Source organism: Thalassophryne amazonica, chromosome 10 (genome assembly GCF_902500255.1).
Source record: "Thalassophryne amazonica chromosome 10, fThaAma1.1, whole genome shotgun sequence".
NCBI lineage: Eukaryota > Metazoa > Chordata > Actinopteri > Batrachoidiformes > Batrachoididae > Thalassophryne > Thalassophryne amazonica.
In genome coordinates this window covers 116,574,983-116,594,954 of record NC_047112.1, presented here as the reverse complement: position 1 = coordinate 116,594,954, position 19,972 = coordinate 116,574,983, and the positions used below count along the sequence as shown (strand labels likewise).

Below are 19,972 nucleotides of genomic sequence, written 5' to 3'. Positions count from 1 at the left end.
AAGAAAACGTATGGGAACATGAACCAGCACCAGTCTCGTCCAACGGAAAAGTAACTGTCTTCTATGACAAAGTGGTCCCAGCAGGAAGACATATCGAAGGAGGTGCAATCAAACCTGATATTGCCATCTGGAACAAGCAAGAGAAAACAGCCAAAATCATTGATGTGACAGTCCCCAATGACTATGGCCTGAATCGAGCAGAAAGGTGAAAGATCACAAAATACCAAGACCTGAAAAATGACCTACGAACAACATGGTCATTAAAAGATATTGATATCATCCCACTTATGGTGGGGGCAACAGGCCTGATTAAGAAGAACCTGAGGAAATACCTTGAGGCAATCCCCGGTCACCCAAGCGCACATGAGGTGCAGTTGTCTGCAATTAAGGGAACGATCACCATCTTTTTATTTTTTATTATTATATTTATTGAAATTTTAGTAATATTACAAGAACAGCATGAACAAACAAAACAAGACAGAACAAATCAAAACAACTGCCAGAGAGGAAATAAAATACAACATGTGCAACTGACTTACATTTATAATACAGAGTAAAGCAATATATGTCCATGTATGCTTCCACAATGTCTCAGTCATCCAGATAGTGTGGTAATTTGACAGTGAGCCAAGAAGGATCCCCACGTCTTCTCATGTCTGTGACGTTTGTCCGGCCAGTCCAAGCGGATGCGTTCCAGTTGTATCACAGATACCATTTCCCTGAGTCAATGCTCAAAACTCGCAGGAGTGGTGGATTTCCACGATAACAATATAAGCTTTTTGGCAACCACCATCCCAAGCTGTAAAGCCAGCTGCAAGTCCAGGGAAAATTTCAGGCTGTTTGTGGAGCATCCAAATATTGCAATATTGTGATCTGGTTGAATGTCCTTAGAGTAACAATCAGAAAACCATATAAATATTGCAGACCAATAGCTGAGCAGCTGAGGACAGAATCAGAAAAGATGAGCCAACAACCCCCCCAGCGGAACTACATTTATCACACTGAGAGGACACTGATGGAAAAATTTTGTTCAACTTAGCCTTTGAGTAATGTAGTCTATGGATGACGGAATGATCACCATATTAAAGTGAGCCTTTGGATACAATGCCAACTCTGGTTAGGACAACTATAGAGCCTAGGGTGCAACTTTAGACCCCAGGTCTGGGGCCCACTGCATTCTATTAAAAAGACATCAAAGATAAATGAAAAAACAAAGGTAAACCCTGTTAACTCCCAGAAGTTGGGGTCCACAAAATTGGGCCGCGATCAAAGGGATTGACCAAAAATAAACAAAAACTCATCTTAAAATCAGCATTTGGAGCATAGATCACTTCTTGAACAAAGTGTAGATTTTAGATTGTACCCCATGTTCCTTCAGTTCTCTCTTCAAGTAATGAACATGAACTTGCATCTGGATCTTCTTGCATCTGGCGAACCCTCCTCTTCTTTCACCTTTCATCGCTGTCTTCATCTTGGACAAAAGACTTTTACATTGTCTTCTAAAGCCATCTACAGATGGTTGACTTGGCTGCCCCTTTTTCTTGACAAATCTTGGTTCTTGGACCCTCTGGATGATTCAAAGTTTTTCATTTACGGATCTAGCTGTGACCTCTTTAAATTCTTCTTGCAGCTGGACATGATGGCTGCTTGTGCTGTTGAAAACTTGGTTGCTTTAACAAGCAGAACTTGCTTACTTGCTTGAAAATCTTCATAGAACTTAAAGACGATGTGGTCAAGATTATGTGCAGAATTAAAGAATGATCTGATCAGCCTGTCCCTTGTGCCAAAGGCAGGTGCACGCACCTCACAATGCACAAGACTAAGCCCTAACCACTGACATGCAGCAGCCAAGAACGAAGAAGAAATCCTCATTCAGAATTGTCTGCACTGATGATCCATTCCAAAAACGGTCAAATCAAAATCGACCTTTATACATTCGTCGAAACATTCGGGGTCTATAAATCGAGTGAGTGTGTAAATCCCGACGAAGTGCCAGCTGCGGGAACGAAACTGCGCAAAGGTTAAATGATGCCAATGAAAGTCCATATTTCTTGTTTCGTTTGAGCTCCGTTGCCCTTCATTAAGTGTGACTGGTCCATTAACAAACACAAGATATAATTTCACCATAAAATTGTACTCAACATGGTCAGAGAAATTGTCAGGATTTTAAAATTACTATTTTACACACTGCTAAATGGCATATACTGGACTTTGTCAGTGGGATGCACTAACAATAATAATAATAATTCTAATTAATTATGAGACATTGTGAGGTATATTGGCTGAGCTGAGTTACAGGTAAATTAAATAATTATTTAACTTGCGCAACTCTACAACCCCAATTCCAATTAAGTTGGGATGTTGTGTAAAATGTAACTAAAAACAGAATACAATGATTTTCAAATCCTCTTCAACCTATATTTAATTGAATACACCACAAAGACAAGATATTTAATGTTCAAACTGATAAACTTTATTGGTTTTGTGCAAATATTTGCTCATTTTGAAATGGATGCCTGCAACACATTTCAAAAAAGCTGGGACAGTGGTATGTTTACCACTGTGTTACATCACCTTTCCTTCTAACAACACTCAATAAACGTTTTATATATATATATATATATATTACCCCTCCTCATCATTTGGTGATTGCATGTCAGTGTTGATGGTGTGCAGTCGTACTTTGTGTGTGGTTTAACACTGCTGTGTTGTACTTCTTACATTGCATTCTTTGATGTTTTTTGTTTTTGTGTTGTTGTTTTTTTTGACTGATGTTTCATTCTTCTGTCCAGATGTTTTATCTCCAGATTTGATTGCATAGGGTGTCCATGAGATGAGAAAGCTGATTAGCTCACTGAGGTGCCTGTTGGGTCTTGATTGGCTGAACACACCTGAATGAACTAAACAGCTTAGACAGAGCACATGGCACATGTGTCTGTTAGGGAGTCTGATGACCATGGTTCAAAACCACTGGAGTAACCATGTTCAACAACAACAGCCAAATGTTATGTACTTGGAATGTTCCATTTTTCAGCCAACCCTATTGTGTTATTACTACTGTTTTGATCAGAAGTTAAGGGTTCTGTTTTTTTTAGCTACTGAACATGGTGGATCTTCCCATCAGTGATCAGGAAGGACATAATTTTGTCATGATTCATCGTGGCTTGACCCTGAAAGTTGTAGGAGGCATATGCAGACTCACAGACACAGGTGCAGGATTAAGAAAAGGGCTTTATCTGGTAAGCAGGGAACAGGTTTGGTACACAGGGCATCAGTCAAGGTAACAGAGGTACAGGCAGGTAACAAGCTGAGGCAGTCCAAAAACAAGCAAGGTTCAAAATATACAACGTCAAGGAGTTCACAGGCCTGAGGCAGTGGCAAGGTCAAAAGCAAGCAGAGTTCAGGGATTAGACGAGGTGGAGATCGGTTAATACACATGCAACAAAACAGGACTATGGTGTGAGGCTGGAAAGTGAAAAAAATTGAACAATATGGTGAGGGACTAATCAGTGTGAAATGAACAGGTGTGCGGAAGGGCGTGACTGACAAACACAAAGGGGTGTACAAGATAGTTAAGTGAAACAATGAGCAAAGCAAAGCAAGAGAATGAGGTGACACAAAAACCCAACGGTGAAAACTTAAAGTGCCAAAAGGAAGATGAGACCAAGAGACCAACAATTAAATGTGAACTAAACGAAAGGGGAAACCTAGGCAATAAGGTGACAAACCCCAAAAGAAGACAACAGGAAAAATAAAGAGTGGCTATACACCCAACTGTTGGGTCAATAAAGTAAATTCACGAGCATATACGCCCAACCACAACCGACCAATGAGCGCGCTTGTAAGCTCACTTTTGGTTTCAACGTGGGAGGGGAAAAAAGGCGGATATAATTTCACAGGCTGCAGGAGGGTTCGCAGCCTGCGGAGGGGCTCTGATCTAAAGTGGTTCTGTTTAGCTCATCACACCCAGGGACAGTGTCAAACTAACATCATCTTACAGCCAACAAGCAGCATTTTGTTCAAAAACTGTTTCGTCGTTGTTAACAGGCTTCCGTTCAAAATGCTTATGAAGTTTGTCTGTTTTCATCCATTGCAGTGTTTTCACAGTAATTAAAGACAGCGCCATTAAATGTGTCAAACATACGCCACATTAGAGCCTTAAAAAGTGGTGTAAAAAATGTTGTTTAGATGCACAAAACATGTCAAATACACAATCACAGTTGGATGAATAAGGTAGGGCATTTATATTTATTTGCCCAACGGTTGGGTGTATAGCCTTTGCCATAACCAAAACTAGAATGGAACAGACTATGGCTGAAATATAAATGTAAATACAATGAATGATAATATGGCAACCCAAACTATTGACTGAATAGAAAATAAATTATTAACAGAAAACAAAACCAGGGACTGCAGAATAAGGGTAATGCAATGAATGACTAAACCCCAAATAAATGATAAACAGAGAATTAAACCAGTAACAAAAGCATTACACAAAGAAAAGAAACAAACAGAACCAAACCAAGACTTAAATGACAGCGTATAATCATATGAAAAGTAAAACCATCTAATCCTCAGTGGAGGCCGAGCCAAGACTAAGGGGTACACCCAGACATGAACCCTGGGCTGGTGCAGAACCTGACAAATTTCCTCTTTTGGGGACTGGGATGCTTTCCTGTGACGACCTGCCAGGGTGTCTGCTTGCTGGACTCAGTGGCCGTGGGTCAGGGTATGGTGTACATTGACATGCACACCTTTCCTTTACCATCTGGCGGTGCTTGTTTTCATACCTGCACTGCAGACAACTGTGCTAAGTAGACATGAGACATGTTTCTGCTGAGACTGCTGTAATATTGATGATTGATGAGGGGTATCAGTGTGACACGTTATGGACCTGAATGAGACCTGTAGTTTTAGTGGTTGATCTAGTTAGATTTCAGATGGTCTGCATAGCTGTAACAATTTTGTACCTGATGTCACGGTAGATGAGAGTTAGTTATGTTGATTACCCAAAATCTAACTTGGTTGTCCAGTAAAGTTGTATGTCTTCTGCAGCCCACTGGTCCCCGTATCAGTGAGCGTAATTGCAGCAGGACAGTGTTCTTGGAACAGACTTGAGTATCCATGGATCTGCGTAAAATTATCAGGTGTACCTCGTTGCTGCTGCCCCCCCGCTGTCAGACACTCGAGAGGAAGACGCCCTTCTCCAGCAGTTTACTGTCTGCCAACTCACAACTGCATATTAGTTCACTCATCAAGAGCTACTCCATATTCAACCCGCTGTGGTATCTGTACGTAACGTCAAGGAGGTGTACATATGATTTGAGTGTCGTGTAAGGATCAGTCCTCTGCTTGAGAGTGGAGCACAGTGTCCAGGATACTGAGGTTCCACTCTCTCCACTGATGATTGGAGCCTATGCAATTACTGAAACTTTACCAAAATTATGTTTCCTTGTCATGGCTCGGTGCCTGTTGGGGATAACCTTCTTTGCATCTGTATTCACCTGCATATTACATGCAATTCTTTGTCAGACAGTTTTCTTTGACAAGTTGGGAGATTAATACATGGACATTTTACAGTTACTGAATATGTCTTGGGCCTCATTTTCATCATCCTTAGCCCTCTGGGTTCCAGGGGTATTTTCTTGATTTCACCTTACTTTCAGTAATTCCTCTTCAAAGATACTTTTTCCCACCCTCTGCACACTGTCATCAGCAACCAGAGGAGCTTCTTCAGCCACAGACTGCTCCTTCCCAAGTGCACGACCAACAGACTGAAAAACTCCTCTCTCCAGTGGAGGAGGAGTAACAGGAAGACAGAGGACGGGAAGGAGAGGAACAGTAGTAGCCAGTAAACCAGTATTGATCAGTCTGTTTGGTATTTATATTGTATATTTTTATTACAAACTGTTCTTCTTTTTTACTTTCACTTTTAATACTCTGTGTGCTTATTACCCTGTGTGCTGCTGGAACCTCAGTTTCCTTCTCAAGGGATCAATAAAGTTCTAGTTAATTCTAATCTAATGTGTTGCATATGAAAATGCAATTAAAAACATTCTCAGCTTTTGAGACTGTGTCACATATTGATCTGGAACACTGTAGAAATATTTTGGCTCTAAATAAAAAAATATATATGTATATATATTTAGAACATTCTAAAAATCTTTATTGGAAATATACCTTTATTAATCTAAACAAACCATTTTGAAGCTGGAAATTGGTTCACTAAAGTATTTGGCTCACAACCCTAAACTAATATATAAAGCTGGCCGTGTGTTATGTGTCGGACGCAGCTCGGAGAACCGACCAGCGTTTGAAGGACCCAGTATGAAATAAGCAGAGCACGGTACAAAGGCTAACTGAATTTAATACATAACAGTGATATAAAAATAACAGAAAGTGCGGTCTGGCGTGGTGCGCTCCCAGCAGCGCTAACGGTCCGGAGCCAGAAGCTGTTCGGACCCAAGGACCCCGCCGACACCCCCCAGGTGGCCGCAACAAACCGAGTCTGTGAAAGAAGGAACCATTATGTGAGTCCACACTCTACACACAGAGAGAACCCTTAAAGGTGTACAAACAGCAAACACTTCCTGGCTTGATTACTAATCAACTTCCCAACCTGCAGGCATGGAACATCCAGTTCACAAAACTCCACTGCAGTGGAAGCCGATACATGACTAATATACAGCTCAATATAAAAAGGTGTGAGGGACACCACATTTACTGACTGTATAAATGTTAGTCACGAGTCCTGACGAGCCGCAGGTGATCAGGGTGAGGTCCTGATAACCTCAGCAACACAGCCACTCAGTCCCAAATGCAAGCCACCTGGAAGGAAAAACAAAAGACAGAAACAAAAAGGCAGCCAGGCCCCCCAGCCATACAACACCGTGTGTGTGTTCGCTGTGCACAGCCACAACAATTAGGCATTCGATGCAAACTTGCTGTGGTGAGTGGGTGCACCAAGACGGAGGTCACTGTGGCCCTTCGGTTGAAAGCGAAGCTGAGGTGCGTTTCTCACTGAGACGAGAGTGTTAATGTGACACCTGAGTGTCTTCTGTTACTGAACACACAAAGCCAAGATAGCAACATGTAATATTTGCAACACTTGCTTGTTTATTTCAATGGAAGTGAACGACTTTGTTGCGACCTGAATTAAACATTTGAGAAAGTGCCACATTAAATAATGCAAGGATTTTTTAATTATAGCAGAAAGATAAAGTCAGTCATGGGAACGACGATTTACCCAGACTGGCTTCAAATATGAGTAAAGTATTTTTCTTAATATTTTTTGTGGTTTTGTGTTGAGATTTTTAAATGAGGAAAAGCGCTCTGTGACAGTCGTGAATACACTTCATATATTCACAGCAGGTGTGCCATCTAGTGTTTGAGATGAAATGTCAGTCACTGACCCAACAATGAATACATTTTTTTTTTATCAATTTGCCTTTGCTAAGAGACCCATTCAGAAACGCTTACATTATAATTTTTACACTTAAGTGTATATCGTGATATATACCGTTACAGTGAAGGGATTCAATTTATACCATGATATGAATTTTAGGTCATATCGCCCGGCCCTTGCAAGAGGTGACACTCTGTAGTTTCAGGAAATGGTTGAATGAAGTCTGTGTAATATTCCATTCTGAATTTATTAATAGAAACATAATGAACAACATGAAATTTTAGCCACAGTTTACCAGAAGGCACATGGGAGACTAGAGTGCAAATTGTTTTTTCTTATATAAAGCTCCTTCTCTGTGCCGCTCCATTTGTATGGAAAATAATTTTTAGCGTTTGTCTAATTAGTTATGACCACTGGAAATGGTGCAGCTGTGCATTAAATGGCTGTAATTCTGTAGCAGTTAATGCAGTCTGTTTGTTAGCCCCTTGAATAGAAGCATCACTTTCATTGTGAGGAAACATCGTGTACAACAGTTTGGCCATGTGGACATGGTCCAGCATGCAGGATCCTGTCTGTTGAGGACCCCAGCAGCTGTAGAAGGCCAAGATGATGGCCAGGTTTCACCTTGCTGCAGCAGATAGGTGGTTGTGTTTGTGAGATGCCTAAGGACTTCACATCCAGGACCCAGGGCAGTTCCTTGGTCTGGTGGGTGTGTGGCACGAGTAGATGCTTCCAGACCCAACCTGACATGAGCTGACCTTGAATTAAAGCTGAACGTGCATCTTGATAGTTTTATTTCAGAGAGAGGCAGAATAACAACCGTTGTCCCTTCTGGTCGCATCAGGAGGTCTCTGTGTTCTGATATAAATGCACCTTCCATAGCTTTACTCTGGATGTTGGGTATGTTGCAGCAGCTTTCCTTTAACTCCAGAGTTATTTGATTTTTAACCTGGTCTCAACCAGCTTTTGGAGATGGAGGTCTTTTCCACGTCTTGTGTCTCTCCCCCTTTTGTACTGAACACATAAATGTGAGTGACACATGCATGCCCTGGATGTTCTTAGGCTTGTTGGTTGCTATTTATTTATTGCAATTCTGCAGGAACACGTGATTAAATCCTGCATGACCCTTTGTGTTGGATCTGTTGTTCTCTGGCAGGTTACTGTTCCAGGACCGCAACAGTCCTTCACCTGGGACAGATCTGCTGGCTCAGGCTCAAAAACAAAAAGAGCTCACCAGCTACTGTAGCCTGTTGCAGGAGCATTACCATCAGAGCTACGTCAGAGGTAAGTAGGACCTCGCCTCCTCCACCTCCCACCACAGAACTAAGTCTTAGGGTCAGTGTTGTTGAAATCTTAACTGTTATAGTCTTGTCCATAAACACTGAGACATTGACAGCACTATTAACCCATTTGCCAATGTCTTTTGACGATAAAAGGAAATAATAAATTAGAGCTCGGGATCATAGGCGGGGCCAGAAATGACAATGTCGTTGGGCTCAGAGAAAATGAGGAGGACCTGGACCAAAAGGTACATCACCAAAATACAGTAGGCCATTAGAACAATCCCTGCTTGAATACAGCAGAGTTTAATCTGGCTATAAACCTGATGTGTTCTCACAAGCAGTGTTAACAAATATTATGAGAACAGGAGAGCATTGGCACAAACACACACACACACACACACACACACACACACACACACACAGGGTCAGAACTTGCAGGAGTGTTCTCTGTTCTTGAGTGTTGTGGTTGGAACACTGACTATGTGACTGACCCGTGAGTGAGTGAGTGCACTGGGGTGTTGCATCTCGACACAAAGCGCTTTTGAGTTTTTCCAAATTTGACATGGAAACTATTAATTCACTCAAAGTTTACTGGTGGAGGAAGCTGGAAATGATTTGTTTAGTAAAGGAGCGTGTATGAAATTGATTACAGTTATAGAATTTGGTACTGATTGTGTAATTGATCAATAAACTAGTGTGGCATCACTGGCTGTGGTAGTAAGGGCAGTCTGGGTTGCATGGGCATCCAGAGAGCTGAGGAGCTGAACACCTTTTTTAATCGGTTCAGCTCACCCCCGACCAACCCCCCACAGCCTACTGTCAGCTCCCCAGACCACCCCCGTCCTGCCTCTCCCCTATGTGCCTCTTTCTCTCCCTCACTAGCCCCCAACTCACCCAACGCAACTCACCCTCCATTACCACAAACCAGTTGACTACAGCACTGCGACGTCTCCACCCTAGGAAGGCTGCGGGACCTGACTCGGTTTGTCCGAGGCTCTTGAAGGCCTGTGCTGTGGAGCTGGGAGAACCGCTGCAACGGGTCTTCAACCTGAGTCTGCAGCTGGAGAAGGTTCCCTTACTATGGAAAACATCCTGTATTGTGCCAGTTCCTAAGATCAGTCGCCCTCACAAGCTCAATGACTACAGGCCAGTTGCTCTCACGTCACACGTGATAAAAACATTGGAGCCACTGGTTCTGCAGTTCATGCAGCCCCAGGTGCAGGCAGTGAGTGATCCTCTCCAGTTTGCCTACCGGGAGAGGGTGGGTGTTGAGGATGCGGTCCTCTATCTCCTACAACTTGTTCTTAAGTACCTGGATGGGGGGGGGGTTCACTGTGAGAATGCTTTTTTTTTAACTTCTCCAGTGCTTTTAATACCATCTACCCCAGCCTTCTCCAGGATAAACTCAACATCATGGCTGTGGACCCCCATTTAGTGAGCTGGATCTCAGACTATCTTACCAATAGGCCGCAGTTTGTCCGGGTGAGGGACTGCAGGTCTTCAACTCTGACTTGCAGTACTGGAGCACCTCAGGGCACAGTGCTCTCTCCTCTCCTCTTCACCCTCTACACCATGGACTTTCGTTACAACTCCAATACATGTCACATGCAGAAGTTCTCAGATGACACTGCAACTGTGGCATGTATTCGGGAGGGGGACGAGAGGGAGTACAGAGGCCTGGTGAAGGACTTTGTGCAGTGGTGCCGGCTGAATAAGCTCCAGCTGAACACCACTAAAACAAAGGAGATGGTGTTGGACCTTTGCCGGGCGCCACCCTCTCTGCAGCCCATTAACATAGGTGGAGCAGAGGTGGAGGTGGTCTCCACGTATAAGTACCTGGGATTACATCTGGACAATAAGCTGAACTGGGCAGCCAACATGGACGCTGTTTATAAGAAGGGCCAGAGCAGAATGTATTTTCTCAGAAGGCTGGCCTCGTTCAGAGTCTGCCCTAAGTTAGTGCACCTGTTTTATCTGGCTATTGTGTCCAGTGTTCTTTTTTATGCCGCGGTATGTTGGGGGGGCAGTGCTTTTAAGAAGGATATTCATCGAGGTTTTCCTTCAAAGCTGGTGAGCGTGAATTAATCCCGAGGTTGTGTTGAGTGTTTAGTCATTTAGACAAATGTTGGCCTGAACAAACCTAGCTTGTGGGCTACAGGTGGAGCCGGAGGTCACGACACACACTTCACAGTTTGGCCAACAGATTCACTTTGTTGGTTTGTTTGCAGGCTCAGGACTGTGTGTGCACATCACAGACCCACATGTGCACACAACTGGCCTTTAACTTTGACCACTTTTTGTTTCTGTCATTCATTCATTGGCGACACCATCACTACAGCACACAAGTGGACCAAACAAGTCCCCCTGGAACCGAGCACCGGCTCCAAGTATCTGCTTGGGCCTGCCATGTTTTGGTGCATTGATCTGCTGTGAGTTCATTTAAAGATTGCATCAGAATTTTGGCTCTCTGTTGGGACTGTTTACACAGAGACTGCTACCTGCTGCTTTGGACTTGAACTAACAGTCTTTTTCAAGACTTTTTTACTTTTTTACCTTTTTATTTATTTTTTTTTATTTATTTTTTTTTTACTTTTTTACTGTGCTCCAACGCCTAAGGAAGACCTCTAACGGTCGAAACATCGCGACGGAGCACTTTTATCAGCTAACTTTCATTAGCGTTGGCAAGCTAACTAGCTTGCTAACACTTTCGTTTTTATTTTTTTATTTATTTTTTTTTATTTTTATTTTATTTTAGCACCGTTGTCGTGCGTTCCCTGTGCTGCTTCATGGCCTGTTTGGTGCCTTGATTGTGGCACTCCTTCTGCTGAATCACCTCTGGATTATTTACACATTATTCACTTTGTGTGTTTTTAGGAATCCGCTAGCTTAGTGCAGCTACTAGCTCTTAGCCGGTTTAGCATGGCGGCTTCTCCTGTCTCTCCCGTACTTTTCTGCTCTGGGTGTGAAATGTTTAGTTATTCCTCGGCCTCCTTTAGCAGTAACGGTACTTGTAATAAGTGCAGCTTATTCGTAGCTTTGGAGGCCAGGCTGGGCGAATTGGAGACTCGGCTCCGCACCGTGGAAAATTCTACAGCTAGCCAGGCCCCTGTAGTTGGTGTGGACCAAGGTAGCTTAGCCGCCGTTAGTTCCTCCCTGGCAGATCCCGTGCAGTCGGGAAAGCAGGCTGACTGGGTGACTGTGAGGAGGAAGCGTAGCCCTAAACAGAAGCCCCGTGTACACCGTCAACCCGTTCACATCTCTAACCGTTTTTCCCCACTCGACGATACACTCGCCGAGGAACAAACTCTGGTTATTGGCGACTCTGTTTTGAGAAATGTGAAGTTAGCGACACCAGCAACCATAGTCAATTGTCTTCCGGGGGCCAGAGCAGGCGACATCGAAGGACATTTGAAATTGCTGGCTAAGGCTAAGCGTAAATTTGGTAAGATTGTAATTCACGTCGGCAGTAATGACACCCGGTTACACCAATCGGAGGTCACTAAAATTAACATTAAATCGGTGTGTAACTTTGCAAAAACAATGTCGGACTCTGTAGTTTTCTCTGGGCCCCTCCCCAATCAGACCGGGAGTGACATGTTTAGCCGCATGTTCTCCTTGAATTGCTGGCTGTCTGAGTGGTGTCCAAAAAATGAGGTGGGCTTCATTGATAATTGGCAAAGCTTCTGGGGAAAACCTGGTCTTGTTAGGAGAGACGGCATCCATCCCACTTTAGAGGGAGCAGCTCTCATTTCTAGAAATCTGGCCAATTTTTTTTGGATCCTCCAAACTGTGACTGTCCAGCGTTGGGACCAGGAGGCAGAGCTGTGGTCTTATACACCTCTCTGCAGCTTCTCTCCCCCTGCCATCCCCTCATTACCCCATCCCCGTAGAGACGGTGCCTGCTCCCAGACCACCAATAACCAGCAAAAATTTATTTAAGCATAAAAATTCAAAAAGAAAAAATAATATAGCACCTTCAATTGCACCACAGACTAAAACAGTTAAATGTGGTCTATTAAACATTAGGTCTCTCTCTTCTAAGTCCCTGTTGGTAAATGATATAATAATTGATCAACGTATTGATTTATTCTGCCTTACAGAAACCTGGTTACAGCAGGATGAATATGTTAGTTTAAATGAGTCAACACCCCCGAGTCACACTAACTGTCAGAATGCTCGTAGCACGGGCCGGGGCGGAGGATTAGCAGCAATCTTCCATTCCAGCCTATTAATTAATCAAAAACCTAGACAGAGCTTTAATTCATTTTAAAGCTTGTCTCTTAGTCTTGTCCATCCAAATTGGAAGTCCCAAAAACCAGTTTTATTTGTTATTATCTATCGTCCACCTGGTCGTTACTGTGAGTTTCTCTGTGAATTTTCAGACCTTTTGTCTGACTTAGTGCTTAGCTCAGATAAGATAATTATAGTGGGCGATTTTAACATCCACACAGATGCTGAGAATGACAGCCTTAACACTGCATTTAATCTATTATTAGACTCTATCGGCTTTGCTCAAAAAGTAAATGAGTCCACCCACCACTTTAATCATATTTTAGATCTTGTTCTGACTTATGGTATGGAAATAGAAGACTTAACAGTATTCCCTGAAAACTCCCTTCTGTCTGATCATTTTTTAATAACATTTACATTTACCCTGTTGGACTACCCAGCAGTGGGGAATAAGTTTCATTACACTAGAAGTCTTTCAGAAAGCGCTGTAACTAGGTTTAAGGATATGATTCCTTCTTTATGTTCTCTAATGCCATATACCAACACAGTGCAGAGTAGCTACCTAAACTCTGTAAGGGAGATAGAGTATCTCGTCAATAGTTTTACATCCTCTTTGAAGACAACTTTGGATGCTGTAGCTCCTCTGAAAAAGAGAGCTTTAAATCAGAAGTGCCTGACTCCGTGGTATAACTCACAAACTCGTAGCTTAAAGCAGATAACCCGTAAGTTGGAGAGGAAATGGCGTCTCACTAATTTAGAAGATCTTCACTTAGCCTGGAAAAAGAGTTTGTTGCTCTATAAAAAAGCCCTCCGTAAAGCTAGGACATCTTTCTACTCATCACTAATTGAAGAAAATAAGAACAACCCCAGGTTTCTTTTCAGCACTGTAGCCAGGCTGACAAAGAGTCAGAGCTCTATTGAGCTGAGTATTCCATTAACTTTAACTAGTAATGACTTCATGACTTTCTTTGCTAACAAAATTTTGACTATTAGAGAAAAAATTACTCATAACCATCCCAAAGATGTATCGTTATCTTTGGCTGCTTTCAGTGATGCCGGTATTTGGTTAGACTCTTTCTCTCCGATTGTTCTGTCTGAGTTATTTTCATTAGTTACTTCATCCAAACCATCAACATGTTTATTAGACCCCATTCCTACCAGGCTGCTCAAGGAAGCCCTACCATTATTTAATGCTTCAATCTTAAATATGATCAATCTATCTTTGTTAGTTGGTTATGTACCACAGGCCTTTAAGGTGGCAGTAATTAAACCATTACTTAAAAAGCCATCACTTGACCCAGCTATCTTAGCTAATTATAGGCCAATCTCCAACCTTCCTTTTCTCTCAAAGATTCTTGAGAGGGTAGTTGTAAAACAGCTAACTGATCTCCTGCAGAGGAATGGTCTATTTGAAGAGTTTCAGTCAGGTTTTAGAATTCATCATAGTACAGAAACAGCATTAGTGAAGGTTACAAATGATCTTCTTATGGCTTCGGACAGTGGACTTATCTCTGTGCTTGTTCTGTTGGACCTCAGTGCTGCTTTTGATACTGTTGACCATAAAATTTTATTACAGAGATTAGAGCATGTCATAGGTATTAAGGGCACTGCGCTGCGGTGGTTTGAATCATATTTGTCTAATAGATTACAGTTTGTTCATGTAAATGGGGAATCTTCTTCACAGACTGAAGTTAATTATGGAGTTCCACAAGGTTCTGTGCTAGGACCAATTTTGTTCACTTTGTACATGCTTCCCTTGGGCAGTATTATTAGACGGTATTGCTTAAATTTTCATTGTTACGCAGATGATACCCAGCTTTATCTATCCATGAAGCCAGAGGATACACACCAATTAGCTAAACTGCAGGATTGTCTTACAGACATAAAGACATGGATGACCTCTAATTTCCTGCTTTTAAACTCAGATAAAACTGAAGTTATTGTACTTGGCCCCACAAATCTTAGAAGCATGGTGTCTAACCAGATCGTTACTCTGGATGGCATTTCCCTGATCTCTAGTAATACTGTGAGAAATCTTGGAGTCATTTTTGATCAGGATATGTCATTCAAAGCGCATATTAAACAAATATGTAGGACTGCCTTTTTGCATTTACGCAATATCTCTAAAATCAGAAAGGTCTTGTCTCAGAGTGATGCTGAAAAACTAATTCATGCATTTATTTCCTCTAGGCTGGACTATTGTAATTCATTATTATCAGGTTGTCCTAAAAGTTCCCTAAAAAGCCTTCAGTTGGTTCAGAATGCTGCAGCTAGAGTACTGACGGGGACTAGCAGGAGAGAGCATATCTCACCCGTGTTGGCCTCTCTTCATTGGCTTCCTGTTAATTCTAGAATAGAATTTAAAATTCTTCTTCTTACTTATAAGGTTTTGAATAATCAGGTCCCATCTTATCTTAGGGACCTCGTAGTACCATATTACCCCATTAGAGCGCTTCGCTCTCAGACTGTGGGCTTACTTGTAGTTCCTAGGGTTTGTAAGAGTAGAATGGGAGGCAGAGCCTTCAGCTTTCAGGCTCCTCTCCTGTGGAACCAGCTCCCAATTCAGATCAGGGAGACAGATACCCTCTCTACTTTTAAGATTAGGCTTAAAACTTTCCTTTTCGCTAAGGCTTATAGTTAGGGCTGGATCAGGTGACCCTGGGCCATCCCTTGGTTATGTTGCTTTAGACGTAGACTGTGGGGGGTTCCCATGATGCACTGTTTCTTTCTCTTTTTGCTCCGTATGCATCACTCTGCATTTAATCATTAGTGATCGATCTCTGCCCCCCTTCTCGGCATGTCTTTTTCCTGGTTCTTTCCCTCAGCCCCAACCAGTCTCAGCAGAAGACTGCCCCTCCCTGAGCCTGGTTCTGCTGGAGGTTTCTTCCTGTTAAAAGGGAGTTTTTCCTTTCCACTGTGGCCAAGTGCTTGCTCATAGGGGGTCGTTTTGACCGTTGGGGTTTTTCATAATTATTGTATGGCCTTGCCTTACAGTGTGGAGCGCCTTGGGGCAACTGTTTGTTGTGATTTGGCGCTATATAAGAAAAAAGTTGATTGATTGATTGATCGACTGAACCGGCTCATTAAGAGGGCCAGTTCTGTAGTGGGTCTGGGCTTGGACTCTGGAGACAGTGGTGGAGCAGAGAACACTCACAAAGACCCATGCCATCCTGTCTAATGAGAGTCACCCTCTGAACTCTGTCTTCTCCATCCAGAGAAGCTCAGTAAGCTCGAGATTTCGGTCATTGAGATGTTCTACAGAGAGACTGAGGAATTCATTTGTTCCGCGTGCCATCAGGCTGCTTAATGAGGCCTCTGCTGGGAGGAGCAGGAGGGAGAATGTGCTTTAGCAGCTAGTTTTTAGTTATTATTTATTTATTTCTGTGGTGGGCTTTGTTCCTTCCATTTTATTGTATCTTTTAATTCTATTTATCCTTGGAGCACAGATAATGCACAATTTCCCTTGGGATTAATAAAGTATTTGTCTGTCTGTCTGTCTGGCTACCATATTGAGAAACCCAGTGAATTGTTTTCTGCAGCTTAAAACACAACCATGAAATGTGTATAAAAAAGCAAGTGAAGTTAGACTGAAGATGAGTATTGACACAGTTGATGTTGCATAAACTCTGACTTGTGTCATTTGTTGCCATTTATTAGGCATCACATGTGTTGGCCAGGTCATTTAGCCCTCTATAGAAATCATGATTGTACTTGATACAAACCAACAGTCCAACAAGGAATGGATATTCCAGTGTTTCATTAGAAACATTTGCAGTGTTTAAGTTTATTTTCTTTGGAATAGCTGCGGCATGTTGGCTGTGTGGAAATGTCACCTGTGGTGGATGTTGTGTGACACTCAGGGGTTTACCGCAGCCTGCAGCAGGCTTACACCATTAGTTCCCAGGACGTCCTGATGGCCATGGATTACTGCGAGGAGTCCCTGCAAGAGATTGACATCACCTCCTTCATGCAGACCCTCTGTGGCCATATCAGAGTCTTCAGAGAGCACCATGGGCCTCCAGAATGGAGTGAGAAGCAAAAACCGATAAAAAGCCCTGCTGCTTTTGTTGTTGGAGAGGCTGAAGCAGAACGATCGGCTGCCAGGGCTGCCATGGCCTCCTCATCCAGGTAAGACCCAAGACTGACTGGGATTAATTGCTCTCAGATATTTGTTGGTCAGTGTTTACACGTGGTGTGGAATGTGTTGATGAATTTTCACCAGATGTTTTTTCTTTTCGTATGTATGGTTTCAGTCTCAGTGTTGATTAAACCTGCAGGGTTCTCACCAGCACAGTTGATCATTGGGGACCTCTACGCTGTGATTGGATCCCCTATGCTGTTTCAACCGGCGTAGGGGGGCTTTTCTGTTTTTTTTTTTGTTGTAGTTTTGTTTTTCCTTTTTTTAAAGAACATGTCACACGTTATTTAACATTCAAGTTAGTAGCACAAAGTGTTCATCTGTGCATATGCGGTAGTAATTAGTGGTTGCTGATGGTTTTTATTGCGAATTATCCCTCTTGCTCAGCGATTCAGCAGGTGCATTTCCGCTGGAGGTTGAACAAGTCTTGCAGTCGCTGTGTTTGTGAAGAGTCGTGTGTTCCTAAAAAAGCAAAACACTCAGTCTGTGAGTCATAACCACAAGGTTAATGAGCAAAAAGCAGAAGACTGAGTGATGGACATCACCTTGCTTGGAGGAGCTTTTTTCTGTGAGTGTTTGGAGTGAGGCCAGATGGAGCTGACAGAAAGACAGGAGATGGTGTAATTGAGCAGACACACTCAGTCTGAAATTCTTCACTTTTGGATATATACACACACAACCAGTTTGAGCAGCGGAGCTTCTGTAAATTTGACTAAGGTGAGTAACTAATCTGAAAATAAAAAAAATAACATTATTGCACCTCTGGAGTGTTATCAGCTAATGTTAGCTTAACCTTTAGCTGCAGGATGTTGAATCAAACTCAGTCAAGCTGACTGAACATTTTATTTTTGTAAATTGTTCATTCTATTATTATTTTTACCGAATAAAGCTACACAGTTTTTTAATTGTTACTGCTGTACCTACAAGAACAGTCTCATCTTTAAATAACTTATAATTTTTTTAAAATTATTTTGTAACTATCTGGTAATCAGGGGCCTCATGTACAAAGACTTGTGTGTATTTCCTACTAAAACATGGCATATGCTAAAAGCCAGAAACTGGCCTACGCACAAAAATATCCAAATGTATCAAACTGTGCATATGCATGGATCCAAGCATGTTCCATTTGTACATCCCACTGAATGTGGAATTCAGCACACATGCACACACATCAAGCTCCTTCCTTTCCATGTCCCATGCCCCCCTTATTTTAAAGCGCTTTGAGTGTCTGATGCAGATGGAAAAGCGCTATATAAATGCAGTCCATGTAAATAGGCCCTGAAAGTTGGGAATCTCCCTCTGTCAGATCACTTCAACATGAACTCGGAAAAGAAATTGTACCGAATGTGTGCTGCAGATGACTGGAAATTACATGGAGACACGCAGGAATAGTTTATTTGGGACCCTGTCACACAGAATAAACATGAAACGGTAAAAGAGTGAGTGAGAGCGTGTGTGAGGCTGCACTGCTGTGGGCTCAGGGCAGTGTGCGCGCGCACACACACACACACACACACACACTGAAGTTAAAACAGTGAGGGGTGCCACGGCTGACTGTGTAACATTCATAACGTGAGTTTGACAAATATGGAACACAGTGAGACAGTCGAGGCTTGTTCAGAAGCTCTAGTTTCACCAACAACACCAAACAAAAGAACAAAAAATAACAATAATAATTACAACATAAACCATATTTGAATGTGCACATGCCCAAATGTGCCTGCGCTGTTTGATTTAGAACAATGTACACAAATAAACTATTTACTTATCATGCATGTGTCAGACGGGGGCAGGAAATGCGGGGTGACACGAGGGGTGGGGGGGGTCTGAGGCAGTTAGGATTAGGAATGGGGGTTAGGGTTAGAATAGGAAAAAAAAAAATGTCACAGAGATGTTAGTCATTTTGTGAAGGGAGCATGAAAAAAATCCGTGAGACTGGGCTGCCCCAGCCACGCTACTGTCATGCCCGGCCGTGGTCTCAACCTTGATCCTTATTTTGCCTCTCCCTTTGGCTCAACTCCTCCCCAGCTTTGATGTATTAGTTATATTTTGTCATCATGTGGTTATCTTCTGTTCTAGTTTTGCTGTGTTACTTTGTTTTGTTACTTTTCATTGTTGAGCCATAATTCAGTTCCATTGTAGTTTTGTTCTGCCGGTTTGTGTTTGCATTATTGATCATTGTTTTTCACTTGTTTGTTTTGCCTTCTGTAGTTTTTCTTATAGCTTGTTTGCCACCTTGTTTTCCAACTTTAGTTTTGCTTAAGTATTTATGTTCCATTTTCAGTCCTCATGTTCAGACCCTGTTCTTGGTTATGTTATTCTGCCCTCAGTTTTTACTTTTGTCCATAGTTCTCAGTTTCCCTCACGCCCAGTTAATTAGGTTCACTCCACACCCTGCACCTGCCATTATGTTTTTCCCTCACTTTGTCTATTACATCACTCCACTATGTGCACTCCCTTCCTCACTGTCTTGCCCCATCTATACTCTTTGTTCACTAGCCACACCCCCTTTCTAGATCCTTCTCCTCACGTGCACCTTGTTAACATTTGCTTATTTAGTCTCCTCCCAGCCACCTCTCCTTTGCCAGTTTGTTGTCGCTTCTTGCACACATCCCAGCCTTTTGTTCTCTGTCCTGTTTTTGCCAAGCCATGTACCGATTATTGCTCTGTTCTCCTCGACCACGCTTTCTGCCTCGACCTTGATTACTGTGTTTGCTCATGCCTTGACCCCTCCTTGATCATGACTACGTTTTTGTCTGACCCCAGTTGTACCTCTGCTCTGCTGCTTGACCACCTGTGCACCGAACCTAAGCCTGAAATAAAGACCATGTTTTTTTCACCCGTCCTGACAGCTATTGGTCTGCAGTGATGAAAGTTTGCTGGAAATTACTGGAAATCCGCATTTTTGCTCTCGTG

At 42.6% G+C, this 19,972-nt stretch overlaps 1 protein-coding gene across 1 annotated transcript in view; it reads left to right on the top strand.

The window, feature by feature from the left end:
* Window positions 1-19,972, top strand: part of szt2 (SZT2 subunit of KICSTOR complex) — a 701,839-nt gene that overhangs the window by 254,541 nt on the left and 427,326 nt on the right. Inside the window, 2 exon segments of the mRNA XM_034179252.1 lie at window positions 8,562-8,689; window positions 16,779-17,046. Of these exon segments, the coding sequence (XP_034035143.1) occupies window positions 8,562-8,689; window positions 16,779-17,046 (396 nt within the window).